The sequence below is a fragment of the Tamandua tetradactyla genome, chromosome 13 (assembly GCF_023851605.1).
Source record: "Tamandua tetradactyla isolate mTamTet1 chromosome 13, mTamTet1.pri, whole genome shotgun sequence".
Classification (NCBI taxonomy): domain Eukaryota; kingdom Metazoa; phylum Chordata; class Mammalia; order Pilosa; family Myrmecophagidae; genus Tamandua; species Tamandua tetradactyla.
Window position 1 is genome coordinate 61,816,601 of NC_135339.1, and position 15,400 is coordinate 61,832,000.

General features: G+C 40.0%; 3 protein-coding genes across 4 annotated transcripts in view; all 3 read right to left on the minus strand.

Moving 5' to 3' along the window:
* The window catches only part of CWF19L1 (CWF19 like cell cycle control factor 1), a 48,730-nt gene extending 48,367 nt beyond the window's left edge, over positions 1–363 (minus strand). Inside the window, exon 1 of the mRNA XM_077125737.1 lies at positions 257–363. Coding sequence (XP_076981852.1) covers positions 257–279 — 23 coding nt within the window. The 5' untranslated portion in view covers positions 280–363. The remainder of the gene's footprint in view (positions 1–256) is intronic.
* A 4,472-nt stretch (positions 364–4,835) lies between these two features.
* On the minus strand, positions 4,836–10,465 carry BLOC1S2 (biogenesis of lysosomal organelles complex 1 subunit 2). Of its 2 annotated transcripts, none has more exons than XM_077125741.1 (5): positions 10,367–10,465; positions 9,856–9,972; positions 7,657–7,776; positions 6,857–6,961; positions 4,836–5,508 (listed from the first exon to the last, which is right to left on the minus strand). In XM_077125741.1, exons 1-5 carry the CDS (start codon positions 10,422–10,424, stop codon positions 5,477–5,479), a joined length of 432 nt encoding a protein of 143 aa, XP_076981856.1. In that variant the 5' UTR covers positions 10,425–10,465; the 3' UTR covers positions 4,836–5,476. The 2 variants fall into 2 exon arrangements, with proteins under 2 accessions (XP_076981856.1, XP_076981855.1); XM_077125740.1 differs by having other exon boundaries at positions 6,830–6,961.
* Positions 10,466–11,776: 1,311 nt separating this feature from the next.
* Positions 11,777–15,400, minus strand: part of PKD2L1 (polycystin 2 like 1, transient receptor potential cation channel) — a 33,321-nt gene continuing 29,697 nt past the window's right edge. Inside the window, exons 12-15 of the mRNA XM_077124403.1 lie at positions 14,078–14,204; positions 13,197–13,315; positions 12,819–12,942; positions 11,777–12,504 (exon numbers count right to left, since the gene is read on the minus strand). Of these exons, the coding sequence (XP_076980518.1) occupies positions 12,331–12,504; positions 12,819–12,942; positions 13,197–13,315; positions 14,078–14,204 (544 nt within the window). The 3' untranslated portion in view covers positions 11,777–12,330. The remainder of the gene's footprint in view (positions 12,505–12,818; positions 12,943–13,196; positions 13,316–14,077; positions 14,205–15,400) is intronic.

The window sequence follows — 15,400 nt, forward strand, 5'->3', positions numbered from 1 at the left end:
GAATTAAAGGAAAGGACGGTAGTAGAGGAAGAGGAAACGACAAAAGAGATCTAATAATGATTTTTCTTTCGGGGCAATATAAGAAGTTATTGAGGGAGAAACCACAAAGGAAAAGACAGATTTGAGCAATTTAAAAATGAAAAACTTCTATACGGAAAAAAAGTCAATCAAAGTAAGATAAAACAACATTTGCAATATACGCAATAAAGAGCATAGATCTTTAATATATGTAGAGAGGTTAAGCACCACTACCTACCCAGCCAAATGCTTCAATTTCATTCTCTACTCTCTTATTGCACTTTTTTCATTATTGCTTGTTTGTCTGTTTTTCCCTACTCTACTCGAGGTTCAAGTAGACAGCGGCCATATCTATTTTGCTTAACATTGTATCCGCAGCACCTAGCACAGCGCAAGACCTAGAGCAAATAATGAAAACGTATTTACTGAATGAGTGAATAATGAATGCAAGAATAAGTGTCATCTTATGTCTCAAAAAGAATCAAGCTTTTCAGAAGAAAACTGAACCAAGGATACAAACTGGCAATGCACAATAAAATAAAATAATGCACTAATAAAAATGTGAAAAATATTTTAATAGGCTATAAATCAAAAATAAAAATTAATATGATATACTTTTTATGTATCACAGAGTCAGAGCATAAAGAATTTAAATTCCCAGGGATGGCAAGAGAAAAGGAAATGAATATTCTGTTAAGAGAATCAACGAGAGTGTAAACTGATTCGAGCCTTCTGGAAAATATTATAGCAATACATTTTTTCAAAAGCCTTAATGATATGCATAGCCAGTAATACCACTGTAGAAAATTCTCCTTTTAAAAAAGTTCAGAAAAAAATAAGCTGAAATGCACTTTATTTATTCAAAAATGTATGCAAGAAAGGATGTTTATATTAGCACTAATTGGAGAAGTAGAAAAATATATAAATCACCTACATTATAGGGTTGGTCAAATACCCTTTCAGTGGAATATTGTGCACCTATTAAGAATGGTCATCAGTGAAATGTACAAGGTATACCATTAAATGAAAAAAAGAAAATGACAAAGAATATCTACAGTATGGTCCCACTTTAAAAATATATGTATATGTGTGCATTAAAGAATCTGAAAGGATAATTGCTGAAATATTAATGGCATTTATGTCTGGGAGGCAAGATTTGGAGCAATTATGTTTTATTTTTGCATATCTTTAATTTCTAATTTTTCCACAGTAAGCATGTAGTACCTGTATAATTTTTCAGGGAATAAACAATGACGTTCATAATATATATTAAAACACATGTTATAAAACAGTATGTACAGTGATACAATATTTGTACAAAAAGAAAAATATATAAAATATATCTATGTATATATATGCATAAGAAAGCTAGAAGGACATACACTAAAATGTTAATAGTAACTATGTATGGGTGGCGGGATTATGGGTGATTATCTTTTTCTTTATGCTTTCCTGTGTTTTCTAATTTTTCTACAATGAACATGTATTACTTGTATAATAAAAGCTTTAAAGAAAGAAAAAAAATTATTGAGTTGCTAAAGAGTTCCAGGCACAAATGTTGGGCCCTAACTTAGTGCAGTGAGGAAGGCAAACTCTCTTCACACACTTTTTGTTTCAAAAGTTTTTAACCTATCGAAAAGTGGAAATAATGACCATCACGTCGATTCAATGAGTGTCAGAGCGTTGCCAAATTTGCTTTCTCTCTCTCTAGGTGCACAAGCACTTTTTTTCCACTGAATCATTTGAAACTAAATTGCAGACTCGTGAATCTTCATCCGCCAAATAATTCACTGAGAATCTTCTAAAAATAAGACATTTTCCTACATAACCATACCATTAACACACCTAAGAAAATTCACATTAACTCAATATCACTTAATAAACATCCATACTTCAATTTATTATTTTGTCCCCTCAAATTTATAGCTAGGGTTTGTTTTCATTCAGGATCAAATCAAGTTTGATAAAAGTATACCAATACCCTGGGACCCCCTCAAAACCAAAATACTCATACTTTCTCTTTGAACTTCCTCTTGAGTTTCCTCGAGAGCTTCTGAAACTTGAAATCCCCAGCAAGGCGGCCAACCGCAACAGTCAATCAAGCCCCTAGTTCCATTCGTTTGATCTGATTCAAAATAAAGCCTGCCTGCCCCTAAATCCACCCCTATAAAATGGACAACCCCTGTTCCAATCAATAGGAATCAAGCAAACTGTCTATATAAAATGCCTACCATTCATAGATGCTGAAAGCTGCTTCCCTTTTTGCAGCAAAACATTTGGTGTTCTGAATAAAATGCCGCGATCTGCAAATTCGACTGTTTTGTTTTTCAACAAGTTTCACACTTACGTTTGATTATATTTACTCTCCTAATCTACAATAGCTTACCTCCTTGATTTTGTTTTTCATGGTATTGGCTTTCTTGGACAGCTCAGAAGACAACATGGATACAAAGGAGAAGTTTCCTGAAAACTGAGGGGCAAGGAAGTCCTCTCAAGGGCATCCAAATCATTAAAAACCAATTGAATCATAAAATAAGGTTAAGAAAGAACCACAAAGTTCTAATTTTTTTCAACAACTTTCTGATGCGCTTTGTTTGTAACTACAAGATTCTTTTCCCTATAGATGTTGGTGCTTTGCTAGGAGGCTAAGCACGTTTTTCAGCTTTGAGGGCAATACAGCATTGCCCAGGAATGGCATTCAAGATTAAATCTTGAAGAAGAGCATAAATTTGCCAAACCTGGGCAGGTAAATTCCAGAAACAGGAAACAACAGTAAGATATGGAACTTTGTACTATCTTGACAAATTTTCTGTAAATCTAAATTTATTCTAAAATGAAAAGGTTATTGAAAATTTTAAAACACCACACCAGTGGGAAGTTTTTTTATTGTAAAATATAACATATATACAAAAAAGCAATAAATTTCCAAGTACATTTTAACAAGTAGTTATAGAACAGATTTTAAAGTTTGGTATGGGTTACAGTTCCAGGACACTGAAGACCAACAGAAGTATCAGTATAATGATTCAGCCATCATACTCATTTGTTAAATCCTATCTTCTCTGTTATACTCCTCCTTCTCTTTAAGTAACATATATATATTAAAACAATTAATTTCAAAGTACATTGCAACAATTAGTTGTAGATCAGATTTCAGAGTCTGGTATTGGTTACAATGCCACAATTCTAGGTTTTTATTTCCAGCTGCTCTAAGGTACTTGAAGCTAAAAGAAATTTCAGTATAATTCAGCACTCACACTCATTTGTTAAACCCGACCTCTGCATAACTCCACCATCACCTTTGATCTTTCTCCCACTCTTTAAGGGTATTTTTGTTATGCCCATTCTGACTTTTTCAGGTTGGAAGGTGCTGTTGATAATATGGGATAGGGCAGTGGAACTAGTTGTTGTTCTGGAAGGGCTGGCCCCTCTGCATTTCAGGACTTACCTGGTCCAGGGACCCATCTGGAGGGAGGTTGTACGTTTCTGGAAAGTTACCCAAGTGCATGGAACCTTTGTAGAATCTTATGTAATGCTCTAGGTATTAAGGATTGGCAGGAATGGTTTTGATTGGAGTTTGGCAAGTTATAATAGGTAGCAATGTCTAACTGAAGCATGTGTAAGAGTGACCTCCAGTGTAGCCTCTCAATGCTATCTGAACTCTCTCAGCCACTGATATCTTATGTTACCCTTCTTTCCCCCCTTTTGTTCAGGATGGCATTGTTGATCCCACAGTGCCAAGGCCAGGCTCATCCCTGGGGGTCATCTTCCACACCACCAGGAAGTCTTTCATCTCTGGATGTCATGTCCCTCGTAGGGGTGAAGGCAATGGTTTCACTTGCAGAGTTGGGCTTAGAGAAAGACCACACCGGAGCAACAAAAGAGGTCCTCCAGAGGTGTCTCTTAGTAAGCTAAGCTTCTCCACTACATGCATAAGCTTCACAAAAGCAAGTCTCAAGGTCAAGGGCCTTGCCTATTGACTTGGGTGTCCCTAATGTTTGGCACAGTATCCAGGGTTTCCCTGGTGGCAAAGTTTATTAGTTCCACAATTTTTCTCCCATTCCTCAAGGGACTTTGCCAATACTTTTTGATTATCTGCTTAATATACTCTGGAATGTATCCAGGCGTTACATTAAGCTGTACAGGATTAAAGGCTTTCATTCTTATTCTGGGCTCCCTGTGTCTGGATAGTTTTAATGTATTATTCAGGTAGGTTGAGTTAGATTATCTGCTACAGAAAACAAACGTTCTGAACATAATAAAACTTTCTTTCTTTGGTCTCAAAGAGTAGGTGCAGTTTTAAAATACATGTGATGTCTTCATCCACGGGAATTTAAAGTCAAAATAGTCTAACACAGTACAGTTATAAAATAAGCAGGTGAAACAGAAAAAAGAAAAACCAGGGACCTTGTATACATGCTAAAAAGTCTGGTTCCTTCAAATAAGCCATGAGAAGTCACTAAATTATTCTAAGCAGGAGGAGTAATGTAGCCTGTTTACATTTTTAGAAAAATTTCTCTAACCAGCAATAGTCCAGAGGAAAAGTGAATAAAATATGGTGGTCTGGAACAAAGATAGCAGAAATAGAAACAGAATTAAGACTTCTTTGGGAGGTAGAATTAGGGACCTCAGGCCCCTTCCTGCTGATAACACCCAATACTGGGTAAGGTTGCCTTTCTTCGAAACCAGATTGTACCACCATCCACTGATGTCTCTAGTCTGAAAAGAAGATAATTAGGTTCCCAGAAGTCCACCAGACCTCACAAACACAAGTAGGAAGATATTCTATAAAATGCTTTATTTTATGAGTGACAGCCCACAGCTCCCACCCCATCCCACCCAACACACACACACATATACACATATACATACATCTTGTCTTTTCTCTATGATATTTCCTTTTACTGTATCTGCTCAGTTTCTTTCTAAGGCTCAGCATGAAATTATTTTAGGATGTTGTATTGTTTGCAATATAATAAAAAAGTATCTTACTGACATTCGTAAGGACAAATTTGGTTTGTTTTCTTTTAGAGTTTTAACAATACATTAGCATCATTAATAGCAAAAACAACCATTTACACAGTAACTTAAAGACCAGCCATTTAAGGAAATAATGACATAATCAACCACTATCAGTAAAAAACAAGTCCTCTCATTTGATTCTACTACCAAGTTCAGGTTTATTCTGAACTTTGAGAGAGTCTCTATTCTGAACGGATGGTGAAGACCTCAAGCAGAAGGCAAAGAGTTTTTAAGGGTGAGTTTCTGACAGATACCATCTCAAAGAAGATTCAAGAATAACCATAGTTCTCCAGTTTACTTCAATGTTGGAATATTCCTAGGATGACCAGCATACTTCCTCTTGAGGAGTTTTGACAATTCTATCAGCCTCAAGATTTGGGTCTTATAAAACATTCTTCAACATTTAAAAAGACTTTCTTCCATAGGAATAATTTTTTCATCGCTTTTCCAGCTTCTTGTACTTGGCTTCTGCCAGAGGGAGGAGAAGGGGTGGTTATTTTTTTAAAAACTGGTTCTTATAAAGATACTTTTTAGTTAGCATTTCCAAGCAAATTTTTAAATGTTTATTATATATATCTTCCCCCGCCATGGGCACCGGAAACTGAAGCCAGGTCTCTGGCATGGCAAGTGGGAACTGTGCCTGCTGAGCCACTATGGCCCGCCCATATTATATTTTTAAGAAACCTATTAGCTTCAATCTCATCATCTTTCCAAATATACAGACCACTGATGTGTACAACTTAAAATAAGGAATCAAACACACACAAACAGAATTGAGAACTCAACACAAGTTCACTAAGCTCTAACCTTGTCAACAACACCTGTCTAAACAGCTCCACAAAGATTAAGTAGATCTACTAAGCACAGGAAACTGCTTCTGCAGGTATTATCCTAGGCATCCTCTGGGTATATTTATTTTTGCCCCTTTACTTTCTTAATCTTATATTTCACTCCAGGAAAGCAATTTTCAAAGATGTACAGATTAAAAGAACATCAAATAAGCCTTTTAATGTGACAGATTCCCATCTGTCTTGAAAGGACCTGGTGCAAAGTCTTCTACTTAGTACAGTTTGCAGTAACCATTTACTAAATTAATTTCAACCACTCTAAATTTCTGAATTAAACTGTGGACAGTGAAATTGGTTGTTAATCACCACCACATCAAATCTCAGCCTGCTACAAACCACTCTCCTGAAGTAGTCAGCAATTCTTAATGAAAATAAAGTAATTTGTAAATTATATCTAGGTAAAAACAAGCACAATATTTTTAATCATGATATAAAGAGTCAGAGCCACTTAGCAAGCTATCAACACTAAAAGTATCATTTTCTTCCTTAAAGGAAAATTAATCCTCCAAGAAAACCCTTAATTGATTATTCTATTTTTTTAATGTATGCTTCTATATTATTAAAGATGCTTTAACCTGCTATAGCACAGTCAATAGTTTGAGCTTTATAGTCAAACAGACCTAGTTTGGAATATACCTCTTCCTCATATTAGCTTGGTGACCTTCAGCAAGTTACTTAACTCCTTAAATCACAGTGTCCTCCCCTATGGAATTGATATACTTACCTCAAAGAATTGGGAGGCTAAAAGACATAATACATGTAAAACTACCAAGAGTAGTGCCTGAAATATCATTAAGTACTCAAGAAATATTCTTACATTACAAGAAAAGAAATAACTCTCACTGGGTTTTCATGAAGATTAAAATAGATCAATGAAGGCATTCCATAAATGTTAACTATTCACAATAGCTAAGCACATACTGGCATGGAGTATTCCTTACCAAATTGAAAGAAATAAAAATGGTTACCCAGTTTTTTTGAATATGCATCCAACTTGTAGGCTGCCTGTTCAAGAGCTGCTACCTGCTCCTCAATTATATTGATCTGATCCAGATAAGGCTGCAGACCAGCGTCTTTAAAAACAAAGATAAATCACATGTTCGTATGCAATCAACAAGGAGTGCAGAAATAGGGTGAGAAAGTAAGAACGCTAGTGTCTCTCAAGTTCTGCCTAAGAAAGACAAGGTGGGTTGGCATGAGTTCTGATCAATGGCAGGGCAGATGCTTTTGAAACCCATAGCTAGATGACCAGGCACAAATGCAACCTAGATAGTCACCCTCATCAACTAATTTACTTTTAATTCTTTGCTTTACACATAATGTTTCAATGATTCTGTTTCTTGGGTACTCCCATATCAAGAAAGAGTACCCTTGAGATTGGAAACACAAATATAAATTAATGAAAGAATATATTCTATCAGAATCTAAATTAGCATTTCCCATTTACAGATTTTTCTGGTGTTTTGTTTATAGAATTTTATGGATTTCATTATTAAATCAATTCACTAGACTCTGACCATCTTTCCTTTGCTTTCTCCTTTTTTTTTTTTAGAATAAACTGATAAAATCAAGATTCAGAAGCAGAAATAACCATGCCATCAAAACATGTTAATCCTTAGAATGGAAGAAATTCACCTTAACTTTGCAATTCATGTTTAACAAATGAATCCCCAAGGAGAGTGGCAGTGTTCCCTTCCCTTCCTCCATAACCCCAAGCATGAAAGGACATTAAATACTGGTACATTTGATTTTAAAAATTATTACTTACATTTCTGGTTTAAGTCCTTTAAATTTCTACTAATGTTTATTGCAATATCTTTCATTTCAAGATACTTCAAGCTGGTTAATTTATTCATATTTTCCAGGAGTTTATAATCTTCACTGGTGGCTTGAAAAAAAAAAATTGATGCCTTAAGTTTGTCTTTGATCATTGGAACGTGAAATTATAGGCCAAATGGTAGTTCAGGACAGGACCTAGGGAATGCCAAAGGAGCAAGATACTTCTGATCTATGACATTTATAATCAGCCTGTGCACCCCGAATGCCTAAGCAGAAACAAAGAAAATCATCAGCAAACTTTTTAAACCAAACAAGATACAAAAGCTTCAGGATTCTGGACATAAAGGGAAATGATAAGCTATGTGCTAAAAAAAGGGGGGGGAGGGTGATGTGGTGGTGCTGACGGTAACACAGTTTTGGTACCTCAGCATGAAAACATGTATTTTGGAGATTGCATCACAAAAAAGAAAAGCATATCATCAACTAGGACCTCACCACTTCTCAGTGACATGTTTATTACTCTAATGATAATATATTGCATCTTAAAAAATCAGCTTTACTGAAGTATAATTTGCAAATACTTAGAGTATATTTGATAAATTTTGGCTATGAATACATACGTGAAAGCATTACCACAATCAAGAAAGTGAACATATGTATCAACCCCAAAAGTTTCCTCATGTCTCTTTCCCCTTTTTTTCTTCCTTATTAGAGAAGTTATAAATTTACAGAAAAATCATGCAGAAAATACTGAGTTCCCATATACTGCCCTCATACATGGAATTTACCTATTATTAACACTTGCTTTGGTGTGGCACTTTTGTTACAATTGAGGAAACAATATTATTGTAATTATACTATTAACTACAGTCCATAGTTTACCTTAGGATTCACTGTTTGAGTTCAACAGTTTCATGGTGTCTTTATTTTTTTTTACTTTTTTATTCCAATACCACATAGATATCCTAATATTTCCCCCATTAAATCACATTCAAGTATATAATTTGGTGGTATTAATTACATTCACAGTTTTGTGCTACCATCTTCATCATCCATTATCCACATTTTCTATCACCCAAAACAGAAACTCTGTACCAATTAAACATTAACTCCCCATTCCCTACCTCCACCCCAGCCCCTGGGAATTTGTATTCTAGTTTCTGCCTATATGAATTTATTCTAATTATTTCCTATCAGTGAGATCATACAATGTTGTCCTTCTGTGTCTGGCATATTTCACTCAAAATGATGTCTTCAAGGTTCATACATGTGGTCAGATGCATCAGAACATCATTCCTTTTCACAGCTAAATAATATTCCATTGTATGTGTATACAATATACAACTGTGAATATGCTGCTATGAAGACCAGTGTGTAAATATAAGTTCAAGTTCCTGCTTTCAATTTTGAGGGCATATACTTAGAAGTGAGATTGCTGGGCCATATGGTAATTCTATGCTTAACTTTCTGAGAAACCACGAAACTGTTATCTATAGCCACTGCACCAGTTTACATTCCCATCAACCGTAAGAAGTGTGCGTGTTTCTCCACATCCCTCCAACTCGTTATTTCCCTTTTTTTCTTTTTTTAATAGCAACCATTCTAGTGGGTGTGAAATGGGAACCTCTTCAATAATCTCCTTTCTGTCATTATATCTAAACCCCCCTTCCATCCTGGTACCTTCTCCTCTATATAGAAATATATCCAGGTTTCCTCTAGCCCCAAAGCATTCCCTCTGTTCTGCTAACCCCACATCATTTGCTCAGCAAAGCAAAGGAGCTGCGCTACCAACTCTTTTGAAACAACAGCTTATATTTACTGCTTCCTCTTCCTCACCACTCAAGCACATAAACCCTTGCAATCTGGCCTCCGCCCCCACCATTCCTGGGAAATTACATTCTTGAAGGTCATCAGTACCCTTTTAACCACTAACTCCAAAGCGCTTTATTAGTTCTTATCCTACCTATTTTCTCCATTGTATATGACACTACTCATCTCCCTTCTCTTCTTCAAATATTTCTTTCACCTGCAATGGCATTGTACTGCACTGATTTTCAGGTCTTTTTCTAACTGCTCTACCAACAGACCTAACTTAGGGTAGGGGGCTGCAGACCGATGCTGCTAAAGCACATCACAGTTCTCCGGAAGCCAAGCTACAGCCACCCGAATCAACCTTGACCCGCCTCACCCGTCAGTTCGCCAGTTAGGTAAGTGGCCATTTTGGAGAACATGTCCCGGCAGAGCTCATTGATGTCAGCTTCAGCGGGCTCCTTGGCTTCCTCAGCTGTCTCCACGGCAGCATCGTCTAGGCCAAACACAAATGAGTAAGTGTCCTGCCCTACACCCCGTCCTGATACACTCAGAGCAGCCTCTCCGCACATCCCTCCACCTGCCCTCATGTGAGCAAGTCGGCTTCATTCTACAACTGCCATAATCTCAAAGCCCTCACTTCGACCTTGCCCCACCTGACATGCCAATTCTGTCCCCCTGCACGGGCCCCTCACTCATCCACGATCCTGCGCCCAAACCATCTCCGTCTCCCTGACAGGACAAACGCACATACACACACACACACACACACACACACGTGCAGCCCCCGACCTTCTGGCTCCTACCCGGCCCCTCATCACCAGGAGCCTTCACGCGGCCCCTACCCAGAGCCTCAGACCTCCCGCCCACAATTCATCAGTTCACGGTACCTCGAACAGGCTCCTCAGGTCGAGGGGCCGGTAAGCCCTCCGCCGCCGCCGCCGCCATGACCCGCGCGGCGGTGCTTCCGACGCTGGGTGTGCCTGCGCATGCGCACCAGCGTGCCTCGCGCGCCCCGCCTCCCGGAACCTTCTGAATCTCCCAATCAGTGGGTTCGCAGCCCTCGGTCTCTCCTCTAAGTCGTCTCAGGTAGTGATTTATAACAAAGTATGAGCACTAGGCCGGAACTGAAGTTTAAATAGCCTCTAGTTGATCCGAACCACTGCTTAGATTTGCGATGTCTAAGGCTAAGGCAGCGCATCTCCCTGCGGCCACTCTGAAGGGGTTGCTAATTTTAGGGGCACTGGTCTGGGGTTGGTTGAGCTCGGATGCCCTGCTAACTAAAGTCACCAAAGACAATTTACCCGTCCCTAGAGACTCCACAACTTGGCTGGTGTTTGTCACAAAAAGATTGCTCAGGAAATCCATGCTTTGGGTGGGAGACTCATCCAGTACTTTGGCAACCTGAAGGCATGAATTCCTGATCCTACTCTCCCATCCGATATCTTTTGGATTAACAACAACTCAATGATCCCTTTTTCTTAAACTGCAGGCTGGCACCTACTTCTCTTTAGGTGATACAGCCTTTCTTGAAGAAAATCTAAATTGTAACTTTTTAAGGCCGAGGAAACTCTGGTTATCTTAATTGCACTTAGGCTGTTTCTTAAGTCTTGTTGGTTTGTAGAGGGTACTAAGAGGAATAGGATAGAGAGGTGGTTGAAGGGAACGGATGAGAAAAAGTGAATGAGGAACAACAGAAAGTGCAAAATGAGAAAGAGATAAAGGTCACAGGGGAAGGGAGAGGATACATATAGCAGATCTCAGGATACCAGCTCCCAGACACCCAAATCTTGCTGTAGGCATTCCTTATCTTATCCCTGGTTATTCTCCATTTCCACTTTCTTACTCCACATGCCACAACACCAGTGTTACCCCCCCAGCCCTCTCAACCTTGTTCAACCTTGCTCTCTCCCCTCTAGGTCACTCTCTCTGCTCTCCCTTGCGATACAATCATAGTGCCCACCATTTGAAACCATTCCTAAGGGCCAGAAGTTCTTATTTCCGAAGCTCTGGGGCAGCCCAGATCTTTCACATTGTCACTGCCCTCACTCTCCACTTCCCAGAGGAGAAGAGCCTTTCCCAGCCCAAGTACAAAAATGACACAAGTCTAAGCCTTTCTTCTTCCCCTGAGAATCCCAGAAGAAAATGCAAAAGTTCTGATTTTTCTAAGGATTTTTATTGATAGTCATCAGAAAAACCCACACTGCCATATAGAAGAATGCAGTCAGCCTACCACATTTTAGTCCAAAGATTTCTGAATCCTGAGATTATTTCTTTGACTGATTCTCTTCAGACTCCATCTTTGTCTCTTTGCGTCCAGCCCTCTTGGTTCCCAGCATTCAGTGAAATGTTTCCACAGAGCCTTCATTAACTTTATGCTGGGTGGATGCCCCTCCAACCCCTCTCAAATAACAGAATCTCACCATGTGAGAAAATCTGTTCTCCTCTAAGGCTTCTCCATCTCTTTTGTGGGGAAACTCAATGGGGGAGACAAGAAACCTATGGGTGCTAGCAGCATATCTTTAGATACACATAGGACAAGAATAAAGTTCACTGGCAAGCAGAAAGACATCTAGACAGGGCCTGCTCTCTTAGCCTACCTTTTTCACAAATCATGGCTATCCAGATGCTTGAGGAGAGTCATTACCCTCCCTTCCTTTATTCTGTTTGTTATTAACATATTTTATTTCTATAGTAGAGTCAGAACCACAGTGAAAGGGCCAGTGGGAAATGTTATTGCACAGAGGTTTTTGGCTACACAGAGCATCACTGCCTCACAGGTCTAAGCACGATACCCAACTCACACAGAGACATTGGCTCCAAAGGCCAGACACAGGCTGGGAACCAGCAGCAGCTAGAAGTAGAGGGCATGTGGAGAGGGGGCCTCTGGGGAGGCAGTGAGAGAGGCCACTGCTGCCTGATGCTTCAGGATCCCTCCTCCACCATTCTCCTGCCAACCTTGGATTCCCCAAGAGACTGGGGTCCCAGCTGGGGCTGGCTGCAGGTACTCCCAAACAGCTTGTTCCTCCTGGAGCAAGAAAAATAGGACAGGTCTTTTAAAGGAGGAGTTTGTGTCCCATTTACCTTTTCTCTGGATCTGAATCTCCACCCTCAGACCATCTTTTAGAGCCCAAGGCAACCTCACACCAGGGCAACCACTCACAGGCCTTCCCTCTGCCCACTACCTCCAGTGATAGATGGACCACTGTGGACATTTTGTCTCAGGGACCCCAGAACATAGTTGTTGTTGCTTTTTAAGTATGCCACCCCCACCCACTGAGTAGAAAAGATGGTAGAGTTAGCTGTGAGGAGTTAAGGAGACCCCTATGAAAGGCCACTTACCATGCCTGGAGAGAATGCCAGCTGCCCTTTCTTCTCCAGCATCTTCAGCTTTGAGCCCACAGCATCGACCTGACACACAACTCCTTCCAGGACAGTCTCTAGCTGCATAACTCTCCTTGTGAGCCTGTGCAGGATTTTAGAAAAACTGAGAGAGCAAAACTTATGTATCTGGGGGATGGGTACCTACAGAGGGAGGGGGGGCAGAGCAGTGTGTGTCTGGGTGGGAACAAAGAAAGAAAGGCCCAGCCTTGTAGGGGAAATTAAAGTGGAGCACAGGTTTTCCCCCAAATTAGGACAGGGAATTGGACGTTTGTGGTTAGCAGCACAAAGTAGGATGTTACACACACAGACAGCCCTGGGGCCCTTGGCTGCACATACGTTTGAAATTCTTCTCCTGAAATCCAGCCACCTGTTCTGGAAGCCTCTGGGCCCAACTCTCCTGGTGGACTGCTGGGAATAGATCGACCCAAGTTCTCAATCTCAGCGCTGAGGGCCACCTGATATCAGGAAGTCAGAGGGGAGAGGATGATTCTGGGAAGCCATCAGCTGCTGTTCCATCTCCTATTCTAATGGGCTCTCAGGACCAGACCCTGTCCTCCAGGTCTTGTGACCCTTCCCTCTCAGACTTGGGAAAATAGGGTCAGGTTAGTTAGTGGACACAAACCTCATCCTACTGCTGGAGGAACAAAATATAAGTGCCTTGAAGCCTCAATTAGTGATGCTTTTTCCAAAGGCCAACTCATTTTGGGAGAAGAGGATCAACACCAGAATCCCTGGCACTTTCCTTCTGAGCTGCTATCACCTCTTGCCCTCAACTTTTTTGTATTTACACTGAGTAATGGTGAAGCCAGCATAGCAGGGGCAGTTGAGGATCAGAGTTTGAAAATCCCAAGGAGAAGGCAATCCTCAAAGGGAATTCATGGATAATTGGCCCCTTTTCCCTAAGACTGTATATTAGAGCAGTGGTCTCAACCTTGGCTGCACATTGGAATCACCTAGGGTGTTTTAAAAGCTATTGATTTAATTGGTCTAGGATGTGTGGCCTGAGTATGGGGATTTTTAAAAGCTCCCCCAGAGTATTCTAATGTACAGTAAAGCTGAGAACCACTGTTCCTGAGGGCTCTTTCCAGCTCACCTTTCAGAGAATTTTCAGTTCGGGTTAGTGTGCTGAGTGTGTGTGTGGGGGGGGGGTGGGGGGGAGCTATTTCCTTATACTACCTCCCCACCAACCAGCCAGGGAGGGGTGAAGAATGGCTCACCCTCTCTTCCTCCAGGTCCTGTCGCATTTGTGCCTGCTCCTTCTCATCCAGAATGTGGTTCCCATCTCGGTCAGACCTGGTGAAGGCAGCTTTGAGCTCAGTGATCTCATGCTCTGCATGCCCCAGTCTGTGGAGAATAGGATGAAATAAACTGCAGTCGCTGTGACTGATCTAACATGAACTCCCACTCTTTTGTCAGGCTCAATGCATAAGGATCTTACTCTATGGAGAAATCAGAGGCCACAAAGGGAAGCCAAGATCTCCAAGGTCTAGCAAGGTTATCCCCAAAAAGTCACTTTAACCTATCTTTCTTCCTTACCTAACTCCTTCTGACTAGCTTCAGGCCCTTGTGATCTTCAGCAGGGATCACAGCAAAATCTCATTGCTTATAAGTAACCTGCAACTTTCCTACCTCCACTCTCTCTCCCTAACTCAAAATCCATCCTTCATAATGCATATAGTAATGAATGTTTCTAAAATGCAAGCCTAAATATATTCCTTCCCTGCTTTAAAATCCTTCCTAAGCCACCCTATTCTTTGGATAGAATGGTTATATTTCCAACATGGCCCTTTGCAAATTTCTCTGGCCTGGTCTGTTGCTATGCCCCATCTTTCATTTGCTACCCTAGCAATACTCAATTGCTTATAACTCCTATATATGTTTTTGTTTTACAGACCCCGATACCTTTGTATATGCTTTCATCTCTTGGAATGGTCTTCCTCTGTTTGTCCACTTGGGAGTTATTCATCCTTTAAAACCCTATTCAGACATCACTTCTTCTAGGACCCTTCCCTCAAGTTCAGTATAGAATTGATCACCCTCTTCTCTGCTCTAGTTATTCCTATTATTAGTTACTTACGTTGTTGAACTTATTCTGTGATTCCATTTGTTTGCTTACATGTCTATGAGCTCCTGGAGAACAAAGACTTTGTCTCATTTAATTGTGTTGTGCTCTACTTAACACTTGTCCTCACAATATATTTGTTCAATGTTTGTTAATGTTTGTTAAGTCACTGAAAAGCAGAGAGAGAAGGGCTCAGATAATAGACCAATGTTTGTTGGGAAGCACAGAACCAAGATCAGAGTTTTGCGAGAGTGGGGGATATATATAATGAGGGAATTATATTATTACCCTGGGACTAATAGCTCTTCAGCAAGGACCTGAATGTTACAGACCATGGTCAGATGTCTTTAAGCCAAGTGCGCAACTGAGAAAACCAAGATCAGAAAAATATAGACCAAGGTCAGAGACCTAAAGCCCAAGATGAAAATCTCATAGGCAAAGGGTGTATAATTGAAAGTCAATGATATATAGGCCAAGG